Source organism: Manacus candei, unplaced genomic scaffold (assembly GCF_025592945.1).
Source record: "Manacus candei isolate 608988 ecotype Guabito, Panama unplaced genomic scaffold, ASM2559294v1 h1tg000044l, whole genome shotgun sequence".
NCBI classification, from domain to species: domain Eukaryota; kingdom Metazoa; phylum Chordata; class Aves; order Passeriformes; family Pipridae; genus Manacus; species Manacus candei.
In genome coordinates, this window is record NW_026138092.1 from 3,016,103 (window position 1) to 3,030,795 (window position 14,693).

A 14,693-nucleotide genomic window follows, 5' to 3' on the forward strand; every position below is an offset into this window, starting at 1 on the left:
GCAAATAACACAGAACTTTATTTTTCTCTCTCCCGCCCGTACCCAGACTGAATTGGTTTTCATTTTAGGGTGCAGCCCCATGGCCACAATTTACCATGAACTTTTTGGTGGCAGTATCATTTACTGGTTCAGAGGTAATTCACAAACAATTTATGATGAGTAGACAAAATTTACAGCTACACCCACAGAAAATGTAGCTCCTTGTAACAGATACTGTAAATCTACAAAGTAGAGGTCTAAGATGCACACACTGCCAGCACAGTAATGCCAGTAAGGGGTATGAGATTTTTGATATGACAGTCATACAGGCCCTCTTACAGAGCAAAAACCACATATTTGGTAGAATGGACTAATGTAGTCAGTCAGACAAGAGAGACTACCTCAAGAAAAGCAATTATTGCTGGTACAATCTGCATCTGCTCTAAGAGGGTCTCTAAGCTCATTTCTCTGTGCAGCACTTACACCAGTCCACCTGTTCCAGCCCGGTCTGAGAGCAGATAGTGCAGATTAACAGCTCAAATACGCATTTAAAGTTCACAGTTTAATCTACCAAAAAGCCTAAGAGAAAAGGCTCATGTGGTAGAAACTTTCCCCCCCACTCAGAGAACAATAAAAAAGACAAAACTGTGCAGTCAATCCACAGAGCCTCGCAGCAGAACCCGGAGCTGCCAAACGCAGGCTATGACAGATGGCCACGGGAGCAAACTTGGAAAGCAGAGGCTTTCAAGGAAGATGGCTGTGGCTTTGAAGCTAACTAGTAATTGGCATGACTGTCAGTGTGAGGAGTCTGTCCCTCGAGCGAGTTCCAGCTCTGTGTTTACATGTGCACCCACGCGCGTCCATGTGACTGCGCGTGTGTGGCTGGAGCGCTGCTTCCCTGCAGGGAACTATTAATAGCCTTGGGTCAGCTCAGTGCTGTGCATTTCTGCCAGAACAGCTCTGCTGGGCAAGAGCTCAAAGAGCTGAACTCGCTGATTGCCACAGCCAGCAGAAAGGCCTCGCACAGAAACAATTATAGGAGCAAAATTCCATTTTCACCGGCTCTTTTTACTCTGTGGTGTATTTTACAGACCGGTGCAAAGTGTACCTTAGCTGCCATCATCACATCCAAAAGTAGCAACACCTTGCTGCAAAGGATACCTTGAGTCTCTGTGAGAAAAGGACTCCAGGTATAAGCTCAGGAGGGTGTCACTGGGCTTCTTTTGATGAAGGCATCTTAATTTTTAAACAGCAATAGTGGGAAGATATGTAAATGAGAGGGCACTGGTCTCCCAGTGAATGAACTGGAACACCAAGAAAACACCCTGCCTGCCACTAATACAAATCAGCCCATCCTTTATTTGGCAACTATTATTGACTAAAGCTGAAATCATGTCATGGTAACAGAATTCTCACTCTCATCTGCTCGTTACAAGAGTGAGCCCATCTTTCCTATCTCCCTCAGTGGATTGGTATCATTCAAATGCCATTGCACCAAACTTCTCTGTTCTTTTCTTTACCAGTCCACAGAATACTCAATTCACTTTTTCTGGTCCATCTGCCATTTAACTAAAACAAAATTTTACTAGCTAACTGCAACACTCAGCTTTTTCTCTGTTTTCCAGGTGGTCTCCAGGCAATTTTCCAGGTGGTGTGCCTCTCATTTGGAGAGGCATTGTTCACACTCCTCACATGGAAAACACAACAAGCACCTTCTCTAGGGAGACTAACACTAGCTGATGTAAACCTGCCTTTCAGTAGCAGTAAAAAAATCCTCAAGAAGGTGAGAAATCTCTGCAAATTACCTATAACCAAGGTAGATGGCAAATCTTTGATACCAGGCACCTCTTGCAATATAACCTATAAGCTCCATTCAGCAGATCAATCCAGCCCATGACTGCATCGCAGACATTTATTTCTACCAACACAGATTCTTTAGGGATTGAGTTTTGATGGCACAGCTCACTGGCTGATAGTAATCTCTGCTCAAGTTCCTTAGTCTTTTTTTTTTTTTTTTTAAAAAAAAAAAAGGCAGAGCTGCCACACAGGCAGCACTGCTTGACTCATCACATTGAGGCTCTGTGTGGAGCAGATTTAATTCCTCTGTATAGAATACTCGATATATTTATCCTGGCACTTGACTTTTTCCTTGTGAGATACCAGCAGAGTTGGGGTAGCTTTAAAAACCTAAGCTAATTCCATATATACAGAGGGAAAATGGCTGAGCTGGCAGGATTTACTCCACTGAGGACACACATCATCTGTGCTGCCTTCCCTCCTGTAGGTTCATAACAGCCTGAGTGGTTTCAAGTGGACCTTGTAGCTTATTCTAAACACTCTCTCTTCTTCCAGGCAAAAAGGGGGCTGGAAAGAGGAAGAGAGCAGTGGGGACTCTGGTGATAATTTGTTTATTGAGATCTATTTCTATAATATAAGATATGCTCCTGGAGTTGTTCATTTGGTGGTTAAAGTCTTTGGCAGGAATTTTTTTTCCAAGTGGGTGCCTATGGCTCCCAGAGCCAGGAATGGGAGCTCTGGTACAGTTGGCAAACACAGAGGGGTGGGGGGACAGGAACCAACCACCCACCACATGGATGTCTCTCAGAATGTGATTGTCATTTAAAATGTTATTTAACCAATCCTTCTGCAATACCTACAAGGAGAGCTGCTCCTGAAAACTAAAAAAGCAGAAGCGGAAAAATATCCAGAAGAATATACGGCATGTTTAGTTGTCCTTTCATTATTATTACTGTTATTACATGATTTCTAAGGCTGAAATGATGTAACTGTGCAACTGATATAAAACTGTGTCTCAGAAGAGACATAAATGATAAATCACTATGAAACAAATGACCTTTTCTTAACAAAATATCCTATGAATTCTTAAGCTGTAACAACGAATGGGATCCCAAAGGAAAAGACAGGATAGAAGTCATCCATGTGTCAGAAATTAAATACTAAAGCAACTTTCTGTCACAGTGAATTCATGTAGCTTTTTAGCCTCTCTAGGACCCAGTTTTTCCCAACAAGAGTATGAAAACAGCACCTCTGGAGTCAGTTGAACACACAGTGCAAGTTCACAGTCTGGCACCTTCTGTTCTGACATGAAGCCCAGAGCTATTCTCCAAGTTTCTCTTCACAGTAAGTGTTGTTCTAACCTATTACTAACAGAGGTAAAAACTTAAACCTTCCCAGGATGGTTGTAGCTTTACATATTTTTAGTATGTCACATAAAAATTTCAGTCTTTTTGAAATTTTTTCTTACTTCCCATATCTGGAAAGAAACTAATATTAAAACATTCATCACATTCTTCACTTTCCTTATGCATTGTTTAAGTTAATTGTTCAAGTTTTGTAAGAATGTGCTCTCTCATGGTTGATATGGATCCATCCTATGATTACTTCCAACATGTTGACAACTATGCTTTTGCTAATGTTGAAATGGTATCTACCTCATCTTACAGTCAGAGAGCACATCACATTTCTGCATGTTATGTTAGTTTTCCTCTAAACTTCAAGTGCTGTCATTTTTAAATGCATTTTATTCTGATGGAAAAAAATAATAAAAAGGACTGCACAAATGTGTATAAGGCCTGCAGCCTTCTCCTATTTGTATTCATATCTGGGACATTTCACTTGTGGAAAACTCCATTCATTTCAGCCAAGTTCTACCACAGAACTTCTGGCAAAAAGGAAGAAAAAGGAACCAGATTTAGGTGGTCCATTCAAACATATATGTGGCTGTGTGTGCCACAAGTGGTGAGAAATTAATGCTTGTATACAGGTCTGTTCAGGTTATGGGACAAAATGGTATGTGATCATATGATCCAAATTTATTTCTTCAACATTAATACAGTGTGTTGATGAGTTTTTCAGTTAGGACAGGGGTTTAAAAAATCTGAACTGCTACAATGCATGTTCCTTTTATCTCATGCTCATCACTGTGCTGTGAGATTCTTCGATGTTCATGACACAAGGGCTCTTTGCTCCCTCAGAATTCATTTCAGATGAAGCCATTAGATCTCACAGCTGCAGTTTAATGTAGGGATTTTAGGTCATCTCAGAACTTACCCTTTTCCAAGAATGGTTTTAATCTTTGTTCGGCACTTGAATATACTTCTTATAATTATGTTTCAAGTGATATTGCAGCTATATTTCAGATTTTACGTATGTAGGAAAATGCTATATTATTTTAATACTGATGGTAGAATAAAAATCTATTCAATATTCACCTTTCAGGAAGCACAATCAAATATCCAAGAACACTATTAGACTTGCCTAGCATAAAGTTTCAAACTGCTAATGGATTTTAAATTGATGTCATAATGCTGCAATTTAAATACATGATGTTCATTAATTTTGCCAGAACTCTTTGTAGAGTAGGAGTGGTATGAAAGAAGGAGGAAGGTTATATTTTCTCTCCCTGCTTCTTTTTATCTCCTTGCCCATTTCTGATACACAAAAAGAATCATTACATCAGCTTGCGGTGTGGGGTGAATTTTACTCAAATGGCAATAGGTTTCAATCAGGTAACCACTGTGGAGTTGTATCAAATTAATATTTTCTATGGAAAAAAACCCACCAGGAATAGGATAAAAGTAACTAACACATGATGGGCATGACGTTTCCTAAAGGTGGATTTCATGGGACCTATCACCAAAAATCCATGGGCACAAAGTGGAGGAAATAAGGGACAGAAAGGTCATCTTGCTCATACACCACCTTTTCACTGAAAGGTCAAAATTCCTGTACTGAGCAAGAGAGTAATACTGCAAAACAGGCAGTCATAGTCTCCCACAAATCTCAAGGAAAAGAGATCACATCGTGGAGGGCTGCTGTGGGATCCTCTTCTGCTGAGGGGAGTGAGGACAGGTCCTGGATGCAAACTTTCTAGGTGAAGAATCATCTATTCCAGAAATACCTCAAAAGTGAAACTAGGATTTGTCTAGACATAATGGCCCAGTATAGTACAACACTTCATATCTATTTATATTTCAAATATAGTATGTTTACTGTACATAAAGTCAGTTTTTCCAAAGCTGTTGCTATAGTTACAAATCAAGGAAACCATAGCAACAGCCCTGTATTATGTACAGCCTTAATTATGTCTCTCTTTGCATTTTATATTAAATACTCCCATACAATCTTGTTATAGGAACCTTGGATTTTTTTCAGACTTTTTAATAATAAAAATTCCCCAATATTATACTGTCAAATCAAACATGAAACACCCTTGAAATATGTCTTTATAGCATTATTCTGATCATATCTAATAACAGCCACATCACTATTTTTTACTTGAGATAAACACCATTTACAAACGATTGATCGCTTTAGTTTTAACTGCCAATTAACTGATTTTCCATCATTTCATAAAGTTTTTCAAGTCTCATCCCATTCAGCCTTACCCCAAAAGAAACTAGCTCCTCCTAACTTCGACTTTTTTTCCTACAGAATAAACTTTTGGGTTTTTTCTTTCCTTTGGTTTGGTTTTCCTTTTTCTTCAGAAAGTAAGTATGCAACAGAGGGACAGGAAGGGCAGAGTAGCAGTTCATCTAGATTTTCTAACTTCCCTGTCTCATCAGATGACTGACTGGGTTGGTGGTACATTACCCTATTTACTCTGGTTGTTGACTTGTATATGTAATATTTAAATACAATCACAAGTTGGGATTACAGAGCCCTGGCATGCTGCTTCCAGCCAGACCTCAGACTGCAGCCTGAGAGGAACAGGCAAAGGAGAACAGAGAACAAACATGAAGAAAAGAAGAAGGCTGTTGGACATGGTTGAGGAACAGGAGGAAGTGCTACCACACAGCAGAAGACACACAGGACCCAGAGGGGTGACAGGATTCAAAGGACACTCCAGGAGAATATGAACACATTCAACAGGTGGAGAAGGATTTTGCCATTAAAAGAGAAAAGAAAATGCCAAAATTCATGTCCTTAAAAGCCTTCTCTCCTTATCTTTCCTTCCATCACTTTATTTTCTGATAATTTATTACTGTATCATTTTCTCACCATTTGGTCCTTGCCCACTGATGGGATGGCATTTGTCCCATTTTGCAAAAAACTTGGCCACATTTGTTTGGGGCATTAGCTGCACTCATGGAGTGGACCTTCTGTTACCTTACATACTATAGAAGCACAAAACCCCTAAAAAATATCACGTAATTCTATGAAATGAGCAGACATTCAATGCATTTGACACAATAAAGAAATGAGAAACCTGTGTTTTTAATCTCTATGAACAATTGATACTTGCTAGCCATTTTAATACAAATAATGCACAAATGCTTATTCTACAAAGCAATCTGTGTTTCAAAAACCATAGTCTGAGAAAGCCATGAGTGTGTGTTAGGAACATGAGCTCTGTACAGGGGCAGCACAACAAAACTTCCCTCGCACGGGGAATAATTAAGTCAGAAGTCAGTGCATTCACAATAAGCAAGCCATGTTCAGCTTCTTCATTATCATTTTAATTAGCAAATATTTAATGTAATCTGCAAATACAAGAGGGAAAACAATTAAAATTACCAAGTTTAAGGAGTCCTTCATGACCTAAGCTAAATTGAGACAAATGTCTTACTAATCGATACCGGTCACCAACTTTCAGGACATTCATTTCCATTTACTGTTAGAACTTCCAAGCGTGTTATCATATTTAAGAATGAATTAAGGCTCTCACAAGCTACTTCTAACCTCTGATGAAGGCAATGGTGGATAAAAATGGATTAGCATGCTCCTCTCCTCTCCAGTTATCAGTTCAGACCGATAGGGATCAAGTGACCGTGGCAGCTCTGCCTCATTCAGATTCCATGTGTGCACTGTGGCAATACCCCAGGGACATGCAGAACACACTGCCCTCTCATTTCTACAGGGATGAAGATGCTGGATGAAGCTTTAGCCCTTCTGAACTCAACAGCACCTCCCATTCCTTTCCCTGGGACTACATTTCACACCCAGACAGTTTTCCTTTCAGGTGCTTGTCCGTTCTTCTTGGTAGATAATGTACTTTGGCCTCCAAAATACTCAGTGCTGCATCTCACATGGACAACAAATAAAAGCTACAGAAGTTTAAAAGAAGCTGCCTCCTAAAAACTATACCTCCCTCTCATTCTGATTTTCATATTTAATCCACTAAAGGTAGAATAAGGACTAATTTGCCCAATACACCTATAGGACTAAATATCATGAAGTGGTAAAGTATTTTCATTCTCTATAAAAGCTGTTGTGTGAATGAATTTCATTCATTAATAACTGCAATTTTATAAAGAAAAATAAACAGCAGTAAGTAGAAGTCTGACAGTATTTCTCATGACTGATCAGAAATAACTTTTAGAAAGAGGTTGCTCTTTTATGTTACCTTATTTTGCAAGTTTCCACCTGTTATAAATATTACACAGAGAGAGGAAGAGCCTGAGCAAAATGCACCACCATCACCAAAACCCAGTGGCATTAGATATTTTGACAACTAAGACAGTTTAAAGCAGTTGTCCCTGTAAAACCTAATTTCATCACACAGGTATTTTTAACACAGAGCAAGTATTTTGCAAAGCAGATACAGGTCAATGCATTTTGAAGTACAGAATGGAAATAGATACCTGGCTTTGAAATAGCTACCATGTGTTAGTGCAGAAAAATCCAGTAAACTTCTAGCTTTATACATTTTCTACACTCACATATGTTCATTTCACAAATCCCTCCCTTTTCCTCTTCCATGCCCATACAAACACAAATAAACTACTTCTTCCTTGGGAATCCCAGGCAAAATTACAACAAACACAAGAAAAGCTCCTTTTGAGTTACATGGATTGAAATTGAAATTAATCTGAAAAATGTTTTTGCTTGTTTAAATATCAGTTTTCACTGCAACCAAGTGTGACTTTGAGGCCAGCTCACTGCTCTCTCCACTGCAGACACGACAGAAATTTTAAAAAATTTCATTTAAGTGGTAGCACACTTCTAAAATAACCACTATGCTCAGAAACACTGCTGGCTTCAGTTTTCACACTGGGCAGGCAGGTAGAAAAGCATTATATGAGATCAGAGAAAAAAGAAATCTACTGGTCCATTTTGCTGTGCTCTTGATACCAGGTCTTACCTCTTGTGTTTTTACGTTTATATATCCATAGTGAGTTCTCAGAGGATGCCTTTGACCATTAGAAAATGGGATCCACTTGACACTGGTTTGTCCAAAGCAGTTTAGGATCAAAGGGAAAGTTACTTCATTTGTGAGACGGACGATGATCAGGCAGAGGAAAGCTGCAACGAAACTCACAGCAACAATGGACTTCCTCTGCAATGAAAAGAAGAAAGGAAATAAATTATTAAAATTAAGAGTCAGTTTTAATAAAAAAATACATCTCTTCTATTGTAGGATGAAGGAAAAACACTTGAGAAAGCTTTATGTGAAATTATTCCTCTGGTAGTCACCTTGCTGCAGGAGCACAAGGAGACAGGTGACTGGACCATTTTATTTCAATAAATTTGCATTTCAGAGGGTTTTGAGAGTTTATTTTAGAACTGGTTGGAAATGAGTCTGTTTTGCTCACCAAAAAAAAGAGGTTTTTTTAAGTTCCGAAAAACGTATATCAACTTTAAATTTTATTTGTATTTGGAATTAAGATTTTACGTAAACATCCACACCAAAGTCCCCATTCCAAATCATCAGTGCTCTAGACATGACAAATACACACAAGGGGAAAATACCACCTACAGCACCAGCACACAAAGTTTATTGGGAAGACTACGATCATTGATTGTACTTATTATGCATTAATTTTAAATCATTCTGTGCAACAGAACTCACACTCTAACTTTAAATATTTTAGAATAAACAGTTGGCGAAGTCAGCACCACATTCTGCCTCCTTCCAGGTTCATGAATTTACAAAGTGGGGCATTATTATCTCGGACAAGATGAGCTCCATTGTTAATAAAGTAACAGACCCAAAGCCTGTATCTATTTAGCCTTTGCCTTCTACCTCTAACCTATCCACTTGGTTGGACCGGTGAATGTAACCACAGAAAGATCACAACTTCTTCCTTGGGTAACTGCCCAGTCTTCAGGAAAAGAACTCGTAAGAACTAGGATGTTCTCCTAATTTTTAGTTATTTTTTAAAATACTGCGGTCATTTACTTCTAGACAAATTACTTAAGAACAAAACATGTTAGTTGGCATGTGTAAAGATTCTAGATACGGCACTCCATGACAAAGATTATTTTTACATTTTCCCTGAGGGAATGAAACAATTTTCATTTACAGGTGTTTTTACTGTACTTTAATTACATTCCAGGTTTACCTAATTTGCCACAGTTTAATTACCCTACTGAATGTAATTCTATCCCTGTATACAGTAAAATATACAGAAAATAGAGGGGGAAGTAATTATTTGCCTAAGGGTCTATGTAAGTGTATAATAACACTCAATGCTGGGTGACAGAATCTGATCACCCAATGCCCACCTACAAATATCAGACTAAGCAGCACAGTGCACATTTAAGACCACTTTTTTTACATGACAGCAGACGAACTCTGACCGCAACCACGTAAGATGAATGTGTTCTTTGCCTGGAGGTTCATTTGACAGTCTGCAGACACTAAAATTCAAAATGCTGCACAGAAGAAATGACGATATTTACACAGAGGTCATATTGGGAAAGACACAGACAAAGTTTCACAGAACATGAGCACACAAGGCCTGTAGGCACTGCTGCCATGCTTTGCTTCTGTTTCTGGACACAGACAACAGTGAGAATCATAGAATCATAGAATGGACCATGTTGGAAAAGCCCTCCAAAATCATCAAGTTCAACCCTTGATCCAGCCCTGCCGTGGCTCCCAGCCCATGGCACTGATGCCACATCCAGTCTCGTCTTAAACACCTCCAGGGATGGAGAATCCACCACTTCCCTGGGCAGCCCATTCCAATGTTCGATCGCTCTCTGTAAAAAATTTCTTCCTGATATCCAACCTAAACCTCCCCTGGCACAGCTTTAGCCCGAGCCCTCTTGTCCTACTGCTGATTCCTGGGAGCAGAGCCCGACTCCCACCTGGCTCCCCCCTCCTGTCAGGGAGTTGCAGAGAGTGAGGAGGTCTCCCCTGAGCCTCCTCTTCTCCAGGCTGAACAGCCCCAGCTCCCTCAGCCTCTCCTCACAGCACTTGTGCTCCAGTCCCTTCCCCAGCCTCGTTGCTCTTCTCTGGACCTGCTCCAGCCCTTCCATGTCCTTCCTGAGCTGAGGGCCCAGAACTGGACACAGCACTCCAGGGGTGGCCTCACCAGTGCTGAGTCCAGGGGAAGAATCACTTCCCTGCTCCTGCTGCCACACTGTTCCTGAGCCAGGCCAGGATGTCATTGGCCTTCTTGGCCACCTGGGCACACTCTGGCTCATGTTCGGAATGATAAAGAACACACAGCAAATTTGAAGGGATGTTACTGTATTCCCCCATACAAGAGTTAACAAAATAGTCCATTACAGGGGTCAACTGCACGGCTCTTATGGTTCGATGTACTGGGAGGCTACAATTTATAGGATAAAAGCAATGAGAGACTGGGATGAAAAACTTGGGTGAACGAGGTCACTGCGAGGAGAAAAGGAAGAGGAGAATGAAGAAGTATTGTGGCAACGTGATTCAGTGAGGAACCTCAGCCAGCTAATGGCTGTGCAAAATGTAAAATTAAACCCAGCAAATCTTCAGAGGGCAGCGCAGCAGCCACAACCCAATCGCAGCTTCCAGAATTCATGGAAGCCGCTGCACTTTTCATCATCTGCATTATAACAGATTTACATTAACTTGCAATAAACTGGTTGGGGAGCACTTCTGTGTCACTTCTCTTTGTACCAGATGGAGTCAGAAACATTTAGCTATATATCAGAGCCTTGTAAGTGCTAAGAGCAGCCAAGATGTGCAGCGCAAGTGATAATCATAAAGCAATGAGAAGAAGCACGGATTAGTCATATTATTTATTGCAAATCAGAATTAAAATATTGCAAATATTTAAAGAGGGATCTAGAGTCTCATTCCACTACATGAGCATGTTTCAATCAAAACATCCACAGCAGGAAGCAGGATTACTGCCCTGCATGATGCTACTACCTCATTTCCACATATCCCATCTTCCTGGTTTATTGAATGCCACCTTTTACTTCTTTTATTTTGTGCAGATCTGTTCTAAACTTGAAAACATTGCAATCATCTTTATGTGCTTCTCAGAGGGAGCTGTTCTAAATAGCCTTTGCCCTGAGAAGAATTCAGATTGTGTAGCTATATTTCCTGGCCTTCATTAGGATGCCACTTGATTTTTATATTTCCTCTCTTTAAATACACTGTACTACCAGATGAAAGAAAAAAATGTGGCCTTCTTTTGTTTTGGTTTTTTTTTTTTATGTAAGAAAATATTGTTTGAAAAGGAAAACGGCAGAGAATTTTCTTTGTGTGTTGCTCAGCCAGAAAGAATCTGCACTAACGAGAACATTCCAATGAGAGAAACGAATTTTTACAAAAGAAAGGAATTTCGGCATCTGTTAAAATTGTTTTGGAAAAATAAAAAATCTTGCCATATGCAAACACAATGATTATTTATCAACTTGTAAAAAGGAAGTTTGTGTTAAGTATTGAGTTCCCCTATAATTTTTGTTGAAGGCATGAGATCCAACAATATGCATTTTAAGTAGGAAAGATTACTGCAAATTGGCATTTCAGTGGCTCTATAAATTTCACTGTAAAAATATTGAAAAACACAAAAGCGCATACTTTTCATAATTTTAGCCTTCCTAAGCATCAAGTAGGGCAGTCTGCTCAGTGGTCAAGAGTCACTTCTAAAAGTAATCTGTTTCCCTTAAGTTCTTCTCTCTTTTATCTACTCATTTAAAAAAGAAAACAAACCATTCAAAACAAACAAACCAAAGAACAACACACAAAACCAAAACCAGGTGCTATCTGTCTTTAAGTGTTTCTTTTAAAATTTTCTTTTCTGTAGATGAAGGGATTTCATTATTGGTCCTCTGATAAAATTTAGCATTTGAGACTCCAGGAATTCTGCACGACATTAGGATATGACAAAGAAGTATGAAGCTGTATACAGCGATGAATAACAAACTGTAATTTGTCTCAAAATTTGTCCACATCAACATTTTAAATACTTACACATTGTACCATTTGGGAGAGCTAAACCAACACTCATTAGCGAGTCTGCACAGAAACAAGCCTTATTCCTTCTTAATTTTCAGTTCTCATGAATGCAAACAGTCTCTTAACAAAAGAACTGTTTCTCTAACATGGAAATACATAAAGCTCAATCAATCTTTATATTTTTCCGGCTAATTTAATGTAGATATTTTGATATTGACAACATTTACATAAAAAATACATATTCAGTTATAAACATCTCCTAAACATATTCAGTGAGGAGTGCACAATAAGACATATGTTAAAGAGTTTCTTAGCTGGATGACTTGCATGGTATATTAGCTTTTGTAACATTTTATTTCACTTGCTATAGCACATGACAAGCCTAGATGACGGCAGCAAGAAAAAAATTACCATTCTTATGGATACAGGATCCCGCAGCAGAAGAGTGAAGGAGTTGTGTTAATTAGACTAAGTACTAGCTCATTCATGGTTTAAAAAAAAAGAAAAAAAGGTGGTAGAAGTGGACACACAAGATCAGAGTACATGTACTGCAACACCTGGGACCTCGCTGGGCCAAAGGCACACACTGGAACTAAACAGTTTCTTTTAACTCCTTTTACTCAATCCTCACAATAACATCATCTCAGTTTTGGTTTCAGTCATTTCTCATGCACCAAGCTCATTCTGTCTAGCATGTATATCAAAATCAATAAGCAGTAGGAATGACTCACACTTCTAAGGCTTCAATTTATATCTATGTTGTTAAAATAAGAACTGAAAAATAAAACCAGGAAGTTTCATATTAGTAGGCTGGTTAGGATTTAATTAAAAACCTCATGAAAATAAAACAATAACAGTACTTTTATGGGTATAAATACATATATTTGGCAACATGGTCCCTAATATTATTGATAACCTTCATATCATCTAGTTTTGGCTATTTACCAATGCAAGGGTGATTCATTAGCTTCAGTTTGGCAGGAACTTGACAGTCTGAACAAGTTTTAGTCATTTTTCTTTCATAATCTGTTAAGAAGCGTGAGATGACAAGATCATTTTTTTAATAGTTCAATAATGCCTGATAGAAAATACGATACAAACACTTTTTTGTTGTTGTATACAGATGTCTAGGAGGAAGGGAGGAAGGAAATATTTTCAGCATAAGATAGTTTCTTAAGTTGTAAATTTTACTCAGATCTGTCTACTTTCTAGCCCAACACCACACCCTGCCACTTGGAATGTATTATGTGGCAGTGACTGTCAAACCACTCCACAAGTAGGAACAAATGCCCATCCTAGTGAGTTTAACAGTAAAAACCCATTTCACAGATGCATAAACTGAGGCTGAAAGCAACTTCTCCAAGATCACAAAGAACTCAACAGAAGCTTTTATCCTAGAACTATGGTTTTTCACAGGTTTATTGTTTCTATTACCGCTGCCTGAATCTGTTAAATGACAAAGCTGAATACAATATTATGAAAGATTCAAGGAAAGAACCCTTGGAGCCAGGGAAGTTCCATGCCTCAAACAGTAATTGCAAATGAACCTTTTTTTTCAGAAATTGATTTTTTTACGGTATTCATTCTTTCTGTTATTTTTATAGACACGTGGCAACACCGCGCTCAGAAGGACAAATCAAAGGTAAAGACTTACACGAGGGCTCTGCGTCTCTTAGATGACACAATGTGCAGTAATATTGTATTATTTTCACAATACCTACCTTTACGAGCACACTGAATAACTCAATCACTCTTTTAATATCTCAGCACATTATACTACTTTTATTGTAGGGCTGATGCAGGGTTTTGGGTTTTAACTCAATATAATACCAATTGGAAACAGTGATGGCTACACTTACTGAATTTGTTTCATTTCGTAGGCCACTATATGTAAAAAATAGTTTTATTTAATTTTCTCTTTTATAGTCTTGAGCATCCCCTTCAAATGCTGCTTTCTATTACAACAGAGCATAAAATGAAATTCTTTCAGCACTCCAGTTCAGTGTATCTTACTGATTTCACTGGTATTGGAAATAAATACGCCTTCCAGCTATTTCTTTTGTCCTGGAACTCCCTTTAACAGGGCTCCTGGAGGGATACGGAGGCAGGGGTCCTAGAAGTTTTCAAAGAGGGAGTAAGACTATATAGCAAAGATTCTTCTAGAAACAGCCCTGTGTCAAACATCATTTGCATAAAATCGGTAGCTGAAGATTTACTTTCTTCTCCTCCAGAAGTGAAAGTTAACCTGAGTATGTTCAAAGGCTCCACAGGAGATGGCTGTCAGCGTTTCTATCTCAGGAGAAGAGAACAAAGCAGGTAGGGGTGATATTAGAAGATCTGGTTCAGGTTCAAAACCCAGTAAAATTAAGATTGAAGCAAAATTCCTTTTTTTTTTCTGGAAAAGGACATCTTTGCTAAACTGGAATATAAGCAGCCAGGAAGCCGAGCAGTAAGAGCAAAAATAAAGTTCAGTGAGGAAGAAGGCAAGTAATGCAGCATACCTAAAAATAGATAGATGGGCTACAATGAAAGAAACATGAGTTTTATCCTGAAAAGTGTTTCTTCTAAGAATCTACCC

At 38.8% G+C, this 14,693-nt stretch overlaps 1 protein-coding gene across 2 annotated transcripts in view; it reads right to left on the minus strand.

The window, feature by feature from the left end:
- The window catches only part of ST6GALNAC3 (ST6 N-acetylgalactosaminide alpha-2,6-sialyltransferase 3), a 214,734-nt gene that overhangs the window by 108,194 nt on the left and 91,847 nt on the right, over positions 1-14,693 (minus strand). For both annotated transcript variants that reach the window (XM_051796105.1, XM_051796106.1), the window contains exon 2: positions 8,084-8,278. In XM_051796105.1, the coding sequence (XP_051652065.1) occupies positions 8,084-8,278 (195 nt within the window). The remainder of the gene's footprint in view (positions 1-8,083; positions 8,279-14,693) is intronic.